Here is a 15,128-nt window from a genome sequence, read left to right on the forward strand (position 1 = left end):
AGTTCTCTCTCTCTCTCTCTCTCTCTCTCTCTCTCTCTTTTCAAACTCTCCTGAATTGTTTATGTCTATTTCTTTCTACAAACTGGTGGAGTCTCTTGAGGCCACCTGGTCTCCTGAATGCACCCTGTCAGTCTTCCATAGAGTCACCTTCTGATCATGTGTCATTGTGCTCAACAGAACTTTCTTAGTGTTATTATTATTATTATTATTATTTACTAATTTTTCTCCCAACTCATTAGGAAGTGGACTTTGTGTTGTGGAAGGTTGGCATCTTTTTCTCTTTTCTTCATCTTTTTTCCTGCATAGGCCAGAGAGATTTTCTGCCTCCACTGAATTTCTTCTCCTCCGAATGAGGCCCTCAGATTTACATCTTCAAATACCAGTCTATTTTATTAATCTTGCATTACTTGCTAGTGAATTTATATAATTATAGTATAAAATATAGCTTCCATCAAACAGTAAAGTAAAAGAGATAATCAACAAGTTAGCAATTTATCAATAATTACTATATACAGTAAATGAACTAATTTTAAATGTCTGATTTGGATCCACTTTTAAGCAGATCAGATGTTAAGTAAACAAGGCACATCTGTATAGGGCAGTTCTAACAAGGAATTTAATAGAGCCACACCTTTTTAGAAAAAAAATCGTGGTTAAATATATATAACATGAACATTACCATTTTAAGAAATTTTAAATGTGCTGTGGCATTAAGTACATTCATGTGTGACTATCACTACCATCCATCTCCAGAATTTTTTATCATCCCCAAAGGAAACTCTGTACCCATGAAACACTAACTCCCCATTTCTCTCCCTACCCCCAGCCCCTGGCAACTCCATGCTACTTTCTTGTCTCTATGATTTTGACCACTTAGGTACCTCATACAAGAGGAATCATACAGCATTTGTCTTTTTGTGTGTGACTTCACTTAGCATAATGTCTATAAGGTTCGCAACCCTTGGTTTGCAACCCTCTTTGGAGCTTCCCAGGTGTAATCTGAAATCAGCCTCCTAGGTAGAGGGCAGGGAAAGACCAAAGAAAGCAGCAGGCCACTCCAGGATGGTAGGTTTCAGTTTTAATAAGCAAAAGGAACTTACACAGGAGGCTTGCCTTTGGTGACAGCAAGACAAATAATCCCCACACCCACCTGCCAAATCTTCAAAAGTTTATTAAGAGGCCTAACTGGGTTCAGTCATGGTATACCCCGCAGGTGTTCTCAACACCACATACTATCTGAAGGCTCTGTCCTTGGAGCACTTCTGGGAGCAGGAAAGGCAAGTGGAACCCACATTCCAAGGACAGGGGAGGGTGTGAGACTTCCAGTGCCTGGGTCCAACTCACGGGTCAAGTGGCGGTCATGTCTTTTCAGTTACCTTCCCCAACACTGTTCCAAGTGCTTTGCAAATATTAATTCACATAATTATTCATCTTTGTATGTTCCCCAGGGTCTAGAAAGTGCTTTGCGTGTGTTAGACATGAAATATTTGTGGAATGAATTTTGGTAGGGCTTAAGCATTTCCAAGTGACTCTGCCTGCTCTTCTGGTTGGAAAGTTAACAAAAGGAGCCGGTTTCTTCTGGGTCATAATCTGACACTAGGTCGCGAGTTTAAAGAAGCCCTTTATTTTAGCCACCACATTTAGGCTAGTTTCCCACTAGGGAAAGGTTAAGAGGGTAGTCATTCCTGAGTGATAGAAACTGTAGGAAGAGACTCAACGTTAACTAAAGGTTTCCTTTCTACGGGGACAGCGATCCCCTCGGGGAAGCCTCAGGAAAAGGGAAGACCCCGAGGCCAGTTGGCTCTGACAGGTACCCCGGTGGCCGGACGGAGGAGGCGGGGCCCGAGGGGGGGCGGGACCTGCTGGGTGGGGCGGGGCCTCGGGCGGGGCCTGTGGGGCGAGGCCTGTGGGGCGGGGCGCGCGACTGCGCCGGGCGGCGATGGCGGCGGACGGGGACTGGCAGGATTTCTATGAGTTCCAGGAGCCGGCCCGGAGCCTCCAGGACCAAGAGAACTGTAACGCGAGCCCCGAGGCCGGGGCAGGGCCGGGCGGGGGAGGTGACGGCTTCCCGGCGCTGGCCTGCAGCTTGGAGGAGAAGCTGAGCCTGTGTTTCCGCCCCTCGGGTCCCGGCGCCGAGCCCCCGAGGGCGGCCGTGCGGCCCATCACCGAGCGCAGCCTCCTGCAGGGGGACGAGTGAGTGCGGGCCCGGCCGGGAGCGGGCGGGAGCCCCCCCCTGCCCCTCGAGCTGCCCTCGTCCAGCTCTCGTCCAGCCCTCGTCCTGCCCTCCGGCCCTCGGTCCGCAGCCTCGGCGGGACTCCGGCCACAGGCTCCTCCCCGCGCCCTCCTTCCGCCTCCACAGACTGGCGAGTCCCCGCCCTCCCCGCGCCCCCGCTGGGCTCCCTGGGGCTTTTGGCCTCCGGGCGCTCAGCTATTTAAATCCCCGCTTCTCGGCCCTCCACGCTACTCTCTCTCCGCTACTGCCCTCCTGCTCCCTAGAAACCGACCCGGGTCTGTTTGGTTCGGAGAGGAACCTGCTTGCCCGGAGCCAGTAGTTAGAGACAGCACCTCTTCGGGCACGTGTGTAGCCACTCATTCATTCAACTAGCATTAATTTAAGCTCTCAGTGCCAGAGGCTGCTTCGCCCTGGGGATACCAAGGTGACTGAACATACCCCTGTCACATAGGGCACAATTTAGGCCGGGGGGTGGACTTGCAGACAAATATTTGTATGGGTGTGACATATTCTCCTGGACGTAAGTGCAAAGTATAGGAGATTTTTTATATAGGACATGTGGGAGAGGCAGGAAAGGCTTCACGGGGAAAGAAATGTGAAAACTGGATCCTGATTGGGTGAGTGGGAGTTTGCCTGGCAGATGAAGAAAGGTCTAGCCATACAGCTCGCCGATATGGCACGTGCAAAAGTACCAGCGTTAAAGCAGCATTTGTGCCACAGAATTTATTGGCTCCATCTGAGAGCCCAGGTGGAGTGCACATCACCACAGAGGCAAAAACGAAAGGAACGCACTGGTTACTAACGACAGGGATCTCTTAGTCTGGTGGGTAAACACGTACATTAACAGGTCATTAGGATGGAACCGTCTAAGAGCCATGATAGGAAATTCATAGGGATTTGTGAGAGCTGGTTAAGGGGGAGGCAGAGTTCCTGGGGGGCACTTCATTTAACTACGAGCCTAGCCTTAACTAGCCACTTAAAATTTGGCTAAGGGTTGTCGTTAGGTACCAGGGTTTCACCCCAAAAGACAGTAAAAGGGGTGGTGAGGGTGAGGGAGCTGAGCATATGGTATAGGTGGCTGGGGAGGAGCCCTGGAGAGGCTGAGGGTTCAAGTAGTGCAATAAACAGTGTGGACATGGGTGGGGTGGGTTTTTAGAGCCCTGATGGAGTGGAGAGATTAGAGGTTAGGGAAGGATTCTTGAGAGATGGAGAAGGATCCACAGGCACTGAAAGGGCCTTCCAGCCTGATTCCTCTGTGAATAAGGTAGGAAGCTTGAGAAGGATTTAGGAATGGGGGCCTTTAAACACTGCCTTGGCAGTGGTTCGGGCCCAGCTATGCTGGGGACCACATAATTTCATTGACCTGCCCGGTGTGGAGGGAAGAGTTGATGACGAATTTATACACGCATGTACATAGCTTGTAGCAAAAGATGACATTTTTGAAAGTCTGTTCCCAGAGAAGATAGTTTTATATATGTGTAGATTTATATATTCTGAATCACAAGGACTCAGGACATATTCTGGATTAAAAAAATGATATTTTGGGTTTTGGGTTTGTCAAGAGTGACTTCTCAAAACAGATGAGTGGTTTGTACACAAATAGTTAAGGCTTCCTATTCTTGCTTCACCTGTACTGTCTAGAAAGTAGTTTATTTTAGGGGCACCTGCGTGGCTCAGTCAGTTAAGCGTCCCACTCTTGATTTCGGCTCAGGTCATGATTTCATGAACTGAGTTTGAGCCCTGCATTGGGCTTTGCACTGACAGCCTGGAGCCTATTTGGGATTCTCTGTCTGCCTCTCTCTCTGCCCCTCCCTGGCTCATGCTCCATCTCTCTCTCTCTCAAAACAAACAAACTTAAAAAAAAAAAAACACTAGGGGCGCCTGGTAGCTCAGTTGATTAAGCCTCCGACTTTGGCTCAGGTCATGATCTCATGGTCCGTGAGTTCGAGCCCCGCGTCGGACTCTGGGCTGATGGCTCAGAGCCTGGAGCCTGCTTCCGATTCTGTGTCTCCCTCTCTCTCTGCCCCTCCCCTGTTCATGCTCTGTCTCTCTCTGTCTCAAAAATAAATAAACATTAAAAAAAATAATAAAAAAAAAACAACACGAAAGTAGTTTATTTTAGTCTTTGCTTAAATCTTAGGTTGATGTAAAACTTAAAAATTTTTGTTACTCTTGATGATGGTTTTTAGTAGATGATATGTTGGTAGTAATGCATGATGCTTGATTTGGGAATGCATAACAAACCTCTTTCTCTCTTTTCAGGGGCTGGGGCTGGTCATCACTCACTCACCCCTTTCTGTTGCATAAATTTCTCCATTTATGGAATCCAAAATGTCCATCCCTGCTCCTCAAACTAGAGAGAGTTGAGAATTCTTTCACTTAGATATTGCCTTGGCTTAGGGCACTTCGTTTAACTTCTCTGAGCCCCACCTTTATTTTTGGCTACATATGGATTGTACTTACCTGCTAAGATTTTCCTTTAGGAAGGGTATCATGTAGGATTCAGTGTCACAGGATTTTGACCTCCTTTGACTTTGTCCTACTGGTTGTTTATGACGGGTTGTAATACTTTATGATAAGGATGAAGGCAATTCATGTCTTGACTGGAGAATTCTAGAAATCTTCCACTTAAGTCAGCCCTGTGTCCTTCCAACTACAACTGTTGTGACCTTGGTGGAGAGAGAGTACTGTTAATTGTCCTTCACTTTCTTGGAAGATCAAATTCACCCACAGTCTCTCTTAGTGGGTGAAGTATTGCACTCCACTTGCCCTCTTACTCCAGCCTCATTTAAAAAGAAGCAAACAAGCAGTCCCCAAAACTCTGGACTGTCTTCACCTACGAGAATATCCTACTTGAGTTCCTAACCAGCGTTAGGTATATAGTCAGTTATTTGGTATCTGAAGTGCTTTTACCTAGGAAGGTGTGGGTCAAAAACTCAGCACGTTTAACAGTCCGCAACTGTTGCCTCTGATTTGAGCACTTTGGCATTGGAGAAGGTTATGATTCGAACAGAGAGGAGAATAGGAATGAACTATGCATTTGGGAGATGTGCAGGGTAAACAGGCCAGTTTCCTAGAGCTTTTGGGTTCATGTTTTCATTGAAGCTGATGTGCATTCCAAAGCCAGACATCATTTTGGGATTTTATGTTTTTTTGGCAGTTACCATCCCATTGCTTCTTCTGTTTAGCACCAAATCCCAAATTCATTAAATCAAGTATGTTCCTTCTTTATTTTTAAGCTTGCATTCTTATTTTTATGCCTCCAGTGGTCTTGTTTTTTGTCTCTTTAGTGGCTTACACATTTGGGAAAAAAAACCCACTCAATTGTTTAATGGCTTATTCATGATTAGATATCTGCCATATATTTTAGTTTTTTTTCCCTTATGACATCTGTGTATCTCTGCCCACTAAGTCACTTATATATGTAATGTTTAACTTACCCAATTAAATTTCATCTCATTTATATCTCTAAAGTCATTCATATTTTTCATACAATGTCATGTTTGATTATGCTGATATTAGTTTGGTACTGAAATCTGAATTTTGATCATGAAATTGGAGTTTGCTGTCCTTGTCTGGTGTGGCTTGGGACTTTCCTCAGCACGACTCATGTGAAATAATGCTTGGAGTAATAGAACTGGAAGGAATATCTGGTATTCTTGTCCAAGCTTCTCATTTTATAGAAGGGTTGCTCATACCTAGAGAGGTTAAGGGACATAGCCAAAGACTCATTGTTTGAGAAAGAATGGAAACAAGAGTCTATGTTTTCTGAATTTTAGTCAAGCACCCTTTCATTTTACTGTTGCTTCCCCCAAATGCTGTCTGACAATAAGGAAGGGTAATTGCATTGGATGTAACCTTTGTGCATTTTATTGTGAATTCCTGTTTCTTCCCCCTTCATTTATCTTAGTCCTTAGCCTGTTATATTACAAAATAGATATTAAACCCTACCCTCACACTGAGACTGAATCCTTTCTCTAAAAAGGATAAAAAATTTTGGTTAGAGAAAGATGACTCACCCTATGAAATGACCAGTATATTAGGAAGTTATTGAAGAAAAATAAATGTAAAACATAGTGTGTGTACTACTTGTGTGGCTCTGTAAACATTACATAAGCTGCCTGTGTTTTAGTTTCCTCATCTGCAAAATGGGGATAATTATGATTCTTCATAATATAGTTTGTGAGGATTAGATGAGTTCATATATGTAAATTGCTTAGGACTGTGCCTGGCACCTAGAACAGTGGGAATGTTAGCTGTCAACTTTGAAAGAGTTTTTAATCACTTGATCTTGTCAGCCTGATTAGCTGATTTTCATTTAGTGCTATTTAGGAGGCCCTTCTTTTTGGTGTTTTTCTGGAAAACAGGCCTTCTGTTGTTTTGCTTTGTTATTTTTTGTTGCATCTTTCACTATAGTATTGCATGTTTATTTAATAAAAGATAGGTAGGATGTTAACCTTCATTGATTGTGGTTTTCTTCTTTTTAAGGATTTGGAATGCCCTGACCGATAATTACGGGAACGTCATGCCTGTAGACTGGAAGTCATCCCATACTAGGACCTTGCATTTGCTTACACTGAACCTCTCAGAAAAAGGGGTAAGTTAAGAATTGAGCTGATAGTTTCTGACTAGCTGATCCTGAGGATGGAACTAAAAAGTAGCCTTTCTGTTTCACGCATGTTCATTGGGTTGCCTCTTATTTCCAAGTTTCTAGCAATTGGAGTGGCCCACTGTTGCCATCTTGGCTCCACTACTGTCAGCTTGCTAGCACTTTCCTCCAGTTCTTCCCCTGCACACACTCACTTTTGTATGTTTAGCCAAATCTTCATTACCTGTGTATGAACACCAGTGATGAGCATTTTTCTCCTGAGCTTAACTAGCATAACTTTAGTATGCTGAGAAAACTCAGTTATACATTGAGGGTACTGGAATATCAACATAGAGTTAACTTTCTGATGAATTTAAGGACTTGTTGGACATGACATGTTTTCGGAAGATTCTGTTTCTGTGAGTATTGGGGAACCTAAAAGACATTACAGTTCAGGGCACCTGAGTGGCTCAGTCAGTTAAGTGTCTGACTTTGGCTGTGGTCATAATCTCACAGTTCCTGGGTTTGAGCCCCATGTCGGGCTCTGTGCTGACAGCTCAGAGCCTGGAGCCTGCTTCAGATTCTGTGTGTGTGTGTGTGTGTGTGTGTCTCTCTCTGTTGCACCCTGCTCACACTTTGTCTCAAAAAATAAATATACATTAAAAAAAAAAGACATTACTGTTCTTGGCTAACTGAGGCTGCTTAGGATTCCTTGGTATTGTAATGTGAAGATGTCTTAAGTGTGATCACAATTGATAGGCCATCTGGGGTGGGAGTGTAGAAAAGGGAAGATAATTTAATGTTTATTTATTTATTTTTGAGAGAGAGAGAGAGAGAACACGCAAGTGTGGAGGGGCAGAGAGAGGGAGACATAGAATCCGAAGCAGGCTTCAGGCTCTGAGCTGTCAGCACAGAGCCCGATGAGGGGCTCGAATTCACCAACCACGAGATCATGACCTGAGCTGAAGTTGGAAGCTTAACTGATTGAGCCACCCATGTGCCCCTAATTTTTTTTTTAATGCAGAGATTTTATTTTCTCTTTTCCTCTCCTCCCCTCCCCTCCCCTCCCCTCTCCTCTCCTCTCCTCAAGTTTATTTATTTTGAGAGAGAGAGAGAGTGCAAACAGGAGAGAGTGGCAGAGGGAGACAGAGAATCTCAAGCAGGCTCCATGCTCGGCGTGGAGCCCGTTGCGGGGCTCTGTTTCACGAACTGTGAGATCATGACCTAAGTGGAAATCAAGAATCAGATACTCAACTGACTGAGCCACCGAGGTGCCCCAGGAAGATAGTTGTTTTAAGTGGAAAATCACATTGTTGGTTTATCTAAAGGTGATGAGACATGTAGCCAAATTATGTTAAGTTTCCGGGCCTGACTGTTTGAAGTTCCTTATCATGTAACAGTGTAAACTCATGCCAGATTTTTTGGCACGCTCTGTATTTCATGAAGTATAGTTGTGTAATTGAGAGTATAATGCAGTGGGGCTGTCATTATTTTAAATAGTATTGCTAATGTTTTATGAAAACAGTTTTCTTAAATATATGATTCAGGAAAGCCTGCTGCTATTATTTTCTCGTAAAATACAGAATTTTGCTTCTATTTCCTAGTATTCTAGTAGATACAGAAATCTTACTGTATGTTCCAGTTATTAACCCCACAAAGCTATTTTGTTGACCAACCTGGCATATGTTTAGTGAAAAGGAATAAAACAGCATACCTTATGCTCTATCTTCTGTTTATTTAGACCCTAGCTATCATTTTGGGCTTAGTTCAAGTTTCCCTTCCTCTCTGAAGCTTCCTATTACTGTTTTAGCCTTTGCTGATCTCATGGAATTATACAATTTTAGAGTTGGAAGCGACTTTAAAGGACACTTAATCCATCCTCTCACTTGGGGGGAATCCCCATCTACAGCATCTCTGACAGATGGTCATTTAGCCATGGCCTAAATCCCTGTGCGGGAGGAAAATGCACCTCTCTCTGTGGGAATCGGTTACACTGGTGGGGTTGTGAAAATCTTCAAGGACTTATCTGTCCCACAGAGGTTAGCCCCGTTGTCTCCTGGGTACTAATCCTGACAGCACATTGTTCATGTTTCTAACCATTACTTTGTTCTCTTATTAATCATATGTTTCAGGGTCTGTCATTAGATTGTGACTTGCTGGCAGGTGTCTTTGTAATTGTGTTTTTAGTAGCTATCACTGTGCCTGGCACATAGTGAGTACTAGGACAAGTTATGTTGAGTGAACGAATGTATGATCTCGTCAATGAGACCATAAGGTCAGAGACCATGATGGAAAGTTCTTTTTTAAAAAGTAGCTATTTTTATATTATTTAACATAGTGCTAAATCCATGATAGCCAATTAATGAGTAATTTTTTGTTTGGCATAATAAAATATAGCATAGAAGAGAGCCTTTCATAGTTTCAAATGGAAGTACATTGCAGGATGAATGGGACACTCTAATTTAGTTTCATTGAATAAAATGTATGTCTTGTATAGTTCTTAGATTGCACTTTAGGAAGTCACTCCCTTTTTCTGCCTTTTGGTTGTTGTTTTTAATTCCAGAATAATGGTATGGCTGAGGGTAGTTGATTAGTAACCACTTGGAGTTTAGTACTAGTAACTAATCTTAATTATAAAAACCTTATCTGGAAACCTCATCAGATTAAAGTGGACAAGCGATTATCCATCTGTCATCTATCTGTCTGATGAATAGAACTGACATTAGAAATTAGAACTCTGTTTCTCAGGAAGGAGTGGCACACGTTAAGTTCCTTAAGAACAAGTGGGCAACGCGGAACTGTATAAGAAGCAACCATCTCATTCCATTAGATAGCATATCATTACATCTTTTTTTTTTTTTTAATTTTTTTTCAACGTTTATTTATTTTTTGGGGGACAGAGAGAGACAGAGCATGAATGGGGGAGGGGCAGAGAGAGAGGGAGACACAGAATCGGAAACAGGCTCCAGGCTCTGAGCCATCAGCCCAGAGCCTGACGCGGGGCTCGAACTCCCGGACCGCGAGATCGTGACCTGGCTGAAGTCGGACGCTTAACCGACTGCGCCACCCAGGCGCCCCTCATTACATCTTTTTTAACCTGAGTTATCTTGTTTAGCATTGCCACCTGTGCTCGATCCTTCCCGTGACTGAATTGTGTTAAATTTGCCTTTTGGAAGCATTCTTTAGTTTATTCCAATTGTAAAACAAGATCTATAGGAATTTTTTTTTTCCTTGACGAAGGGAGAAGACATTTCTTTTGCATTAGGCTGAGGAAAACCTTTAGGAAAACCACCATTTGCCAGATTTCAGCTTTTGATTTTTCTTTCATTGAGGTTTAAGATGTTTAAGACGGCATACTTCTGAATTGGATGAGTCTTTTCTGGAGTAAGGCAACTAGTACGTTCCAAATTCTTACATGGGCACATTTTTTCCATCCGAAGCAGCTTCAGTTTCATACAGGGCAGTAGAACCACCGGCTGTGTGTCTAACCTGGCACAGGAAGGAGTGATGGGAACGCTTGGCAGAGAGAAGACACACTGATGCCGAATGGGAGAGTGAATAATGACACCCATGACAGCCAAGGTTAGCTTTCAAAGCCCGAAAGGGGTTCCAGCCCTTAACATATGCCATCTCTGTGGGGAATGGACTTGGCTCAGTCCCGGGAAAGATGATCTGGGATCATTATTTCTGTTGTTATGGAAATCTATTCTAATGGGTTACTGGTATCACTTGTGTATCTTGGCAATAGCTATGAAAACGATTTCTAAATCCAGTGCCGGTTTTGAACATGCTTAGATGATAGAAGGCTTCGGAATCACATTGCTTTAGGAACCTCTCCTGTGCCATCTTCCTCCTCCTGCCATGAGCATTTTTTCAGGGACAGGGAACGTTGTTGTATGCACCTTTTCATCTTCAAGAGTAGAAGCAGGAAGAAGATGATCCTATCTTCCTTAGGGGTCACTTCAAAATTAAAACTTTGTGAGGGGAAAAATAAATCTGTGGTCCTCAGATTATAATGAAGATTGATTTTGGGAAGTGTTAAAATTTAAGGACCTGTGGAGATAATTGTTAGGTCTCCTCTCCATCATCCCGTACATCCTTACGACTACCGAGGCACATGTCATCTCCACGTCTATAATTTTGAAGTCAAACATTCTCCCATTTTAGTTGCTTTTTTTGTTTCTTTCCAACTTTAGACTTTATCCATTTACTTTACATCCAGAGGATGAGGGTTTGGGTCTTTCTCAGTCCTCTCTCCAACCCCCATCACCAAAACTTTCCCTTCCCTTGTCTTTCCAATATAGTTATATTAAGATATTTGGTTAAGTTAATTTTAATCATTTACATTGACTGTTTAAATGTTCACAGTTGACCCATTTCCGTATATCATGAGAAATTTCCTCTTGTAATTTTTTTTCTTAGGGTAATAATAATTGCCTTGTGTTTTATTTAAGTTACCATTAGCTCACAGATTCAGCTTCAACAGAGCCCTGAAACTCACTTTAGTAAGTGACATACACCAGATAATCTGTTAGTGTCTGTCTTTCTTCCTCTTGTGCTTTTCTTAACGTCCTGTGCAATAACCATTCTCATCTGACCTGGTCACTCTCTCGTTGAGCATCACAGCCAACATTCTGGGATCTTTACTTCACTTTCATTACGAGAATGCCCTCACCTCTTTCTTGTATTAGATCCCGTGTCTGCTTCCTTTCTGGCTTTCCTCCTGGTTTTAATGCAGCATATTTTGCAGTAGCTGTCTGAGAAAGGGTGTATGAGGTCAAATACTTTGAGAACTTGAATACTTGAAAATGTCTTTATTCCAAGCTCCCATCTAATTGTTTAGCTGGAGATAGGATTCTAGGGTGGAATGTATTGAAACATGGAAATAATAGTAATCGTTTTCTGGCTTCTTTGGTTGCTGTTGAGAGTTCAAATGACATTTTTGATTCTTGATCCTTTTAATGTGGTTTTTTTTTACCTCTCTCTGGAAGCTTTTAGATTCTTTTTTTCATACACAGTCTGAAATTTCACAATGGTACGCTGAAGGCCACGTGCAGGCCTTTCCTAGGCCGATGGTCCGGGAAGAATAGAATGGGGAGCCATGTCATCACTGTGGTGCAGCATGGAATTGCAGTGTGTGGGGGGAGAGACCCTGGAGCACTGGCGTTGCTCCTCTCCCTGCCTGATGTTCTGAAAGGCAGCCCACCAGCGGTTCCTTGCACTTCTCACTGTGGGTTTCCTACTGGGTGGGTTGGATTCACCCTTACACTTCGGATGCTTCTGTATGAGGAACTAGGGAGGCAGTAGGGACTGCCCTGAAGTCAAGGGCGTGCTTTGATTTAGGCCATAAACTTCAGCCTCCTGAGGCCCAGAGCAGAGTGGAAAATGGCAGTGAAGCAAACAGAAACTTCCAGCACAGTTAGGTTGAAAGATCTTCTTGGAACCTAGAGAGATTTTATTTTTGGAAAGAGAGATGTTCCACTGTAACGCAAAGTATGACCCCCGTGGACAGTGCCAGGGAGTGATTCTTGATATTTTACCCCGAATATTAGAAGTTAGTTTGCAAGTAATTAACTTTATGTCATCTGTGTAATTTTAACATCTACTACTTTTACTATTAGATTGTTAACTAAATAACATTCGCTGCTAAACCCGCCTGTTGCCTCCTTTGGGTGTCTCTATCATTCCCTACAACTTCCTAACAAATACTGTGTAAAACATTCTTCTCCATGGAAAAAGCAGCTACGTGTGTGTCTGTATTGGGCAGTAGGGGTGCAGGCAGCATTCATGCAGGCAATTTCATGTTTCCATTCCCCTCATTTGTGTTTGAGGTGAATACATAAAGCACTTCGTACACTGTCTAGCGCACAGTGATTGGAGTCATTTCTCCCTTTCGAGGGAAGACTCTTTACCCAGACACTGTGACTTTGTTGTGATCAGAATTTCCTGCTTTTAACAGTGGGTTATTTTGCTTTTAGATAAGTGACAGTTTGCTCTTTGATACATCAGACGATGAGGAGCTGAGAGAACAGCTGGATATGCATTCAATCATTGTCTCCTGCGTTAATGAAGAGCCCCTCTTCACTGCAGACCAGGTATTGTGGAGAAATTCATCGAGGAAAGGAAAAGAGAACCTCGAGCTGAAGGACAATTTCTAACTGTGGCAATAAGTGACAGGTTGTTGGAATCTACTGATTTTTCCCGCATTTTCTGTTTATGTAGGCTTATCAGTTAACTCCTCCACTGAGAAAAGAAGAAAGTATATGTAATCCGAAGCAGATGGGATTATGCTAGTTGGGAAGATTCTTCAAGATAGGCAGTTTTCCAGTATAGACCTTGTTAAATCAGTGCAGCGAGTTATTACTAAGGGAGGGTTATTGCTTAACCTGAAATGACAAAAAATATTGTGAGTTTGGTACTTTTTTTAGGGTTGGCAAGACATGGCCAACTCTGATGTATCTGTGTAGAAATTGCCCAGTTCCTCTAAAAGCCTGTGTAAAAATCATTAGTACTTATTAGAAGTGCGTACTGTGAACCCGGAAAGAAGTGAGCTTTATTCCTGTGGCGTGCTCTCATAATGTCAACTCTGTGTTCATGTAAACCGCTTGAATCAGCTTTCTCATTGTCTGAATACTCTGCCCACTGCTGTTGTGTTGTCAAAATGTGGTGTAAGAACTCCTTCCTGAAATAACATGCTTGTGGCTGCTCTGACTGTGAATGCTACCACATTACATTTTTAGGCTGGAAAGATGAGGTCGGGAAAGAGATATGTTATGGCAAGGATGGGAGGAGTCCATTAAAATGTGCCATTTTGATGCTCCTTAGTCATATTTGTGGTTAGATTATTGTAGGCCTGGGAAGAGTGTGGTGCTTAAAATGCCAGATAATAGGTTAGAGGGCTGTGGGAGGTTGATCATGATATCTCAGGGAAATACGTGACCCTGTGAGTTCACAGTCTCCTCAGTAATCTATCTGCCTGAATGCCGTAAACTGTTCCTGCTTCTGAGACTTGGAGAAATAGATTCTGCAGCCTCCTCTGGCATTTCATTGTACTGTTTTATAATGCCTATTTGAGAAAATCTTCTTACTAATTACCATAATCCCCACCTCCTTCAGATTTACTTTTCTTTGCCCTTAAGCTTACTGATTCATCCTGAATGTTTTCTTAATAGTTTCTTTTTTCCTTTTTTTTTTTTTTTAACTCTTAGACCTATTTTTTCTAACTGTTGAGTAATTTTTGTGGTTTTACATTCTCACTGACTTCTGTATCCTTCTCAACTTTTAAAAAGTGGAGCAGGACAAGGTACTGTTGGAAGATTCGAGCAGCGTTGCACATGACAGTAGATCATTGTCTGAAAGATGGTTCTGAAATTTTCGTGTTTTTGTGCAGCTTCTTTTTTTCCCTTTAAGCTTCTACATGTCACGTCATTTTTGAATATCTCTTAATCTTTCACGGAATTAATATATGAAATTCCTTTTCTGCCATTAAAGGGAAATTTTACTGCTATAAAGGTAATTTCTTGCTTTATTTTTTATACTGTTGTATTTCAAAAATTTTATGTCAGTTTGATTAAATGGCTTTCGATTGATTACTTGCATGTGTCATATGGTGAATTTTCTGTCATTTGCTTTCTTTTGACTGTAACGATGATCTGGTTCTAGCATGTGTAAGGTAAATTGTACCTGTGTTTTGCACCATTTCTCAGACCTTCAAGATCTGATAGATCTACTGAATCATGATGGGCATATTAAATATTATTCTGTTTAATTTTGTGTTCAGCATATTGTAAATTTTATTCCCTTGATAAACCATGTTCACTCTTAACAGTCAAAATTGTGATTATTCAGAACACCAACTCCTGCACAGTGTTGGTTAGTGGATATTTCAGTGCCCTTCTTTTCCGGTTGCCTCATGAGCGCCATGTTGCAGAGAGATTGTTTTTCCCAAGTATATCTGATTAACAGTGGTGTGTGTATTTTGGAAGGTTATTGAAGAAATTGAAGAAATGATGCAGGAATCTCCAGACCCAGAAGATGACGAGACACCCACGCAGTCAGATCGGCTGTCGATGCTGTCCCAGGAAATCCAGACTCTTAAGAGGTCCAGTACTAGCAGTTATGAAGAGAGTAAGACACCCTCCTTCAATCCATGCTCTTTAGACTTCCTGTGCATCTCAAACCATCTCCAGAAAGCTTTCACTCCAAAGGCTAAGTTATGCACCCTTCTTCAGCCCTCTAGTAATACTCGGGCATATCTTTATCATTGCTTAGGGACTTTGTCACATTCACCTTTGAATCCTGTACTAG

The 15,128-nt window shown here is 42.5% G+C and overlaps 1 protein-coding gene across 3 annotated transcripts in view; it reads left to right on the forward strand.

The window, feature by feature from the left end:
• The first annotated feature begins 1,891 nt into the window (after nt 1-1,891).
• The window catches only part of FEZ2 (fasciculation and elongation protein zeta 2), a 42,766-nt gene continuing 29,529 nt past the window's right edge, over nt 1,892-15,128 (forward strand). For 2 of the 3 annotated variants that reach the window (XM_043604185.1, XM_043604187.1), the window contains exons 1-4: nt 1,892-2,193; nt 6,722-6,830; nt 12,800-12,916; nt 14,807-14,948. In XM_043604185.1, the coding sequence (XP_043460120.1) occupies nt 1,940-2,193; nt 6,722-6,830; nt 12,800-12,916; nt 14,807-14,948 (622 nt within the window). In that variant the 5' untranslated portion in view covers nt 1,892-1,939. The remainder of the gene's footprint in view (nt 2,194-6,721; nt 6,831-12,799; nt 12,917-14,806; nt 14,949-15,128) is intronic. The other variant, XM_043604186.1, reaches the window with a different exon arrangement.

The sequence above is a fragment of the Prionailurus bengalensis genome, chromosome A3 (genome assembly GCF_016509475.1).
Source record: "Prionailurus bengalensis isolate Pbe53 chromosome A3, Fcat_Pben_1.1_paternal_pri, whole genome shotgun sequence".
NCBI lineage: Eukaryota > Metazoa > Chordata > Mammalia > Carnivora > Felidae > Prionailurus > Prionailurus bengalensis.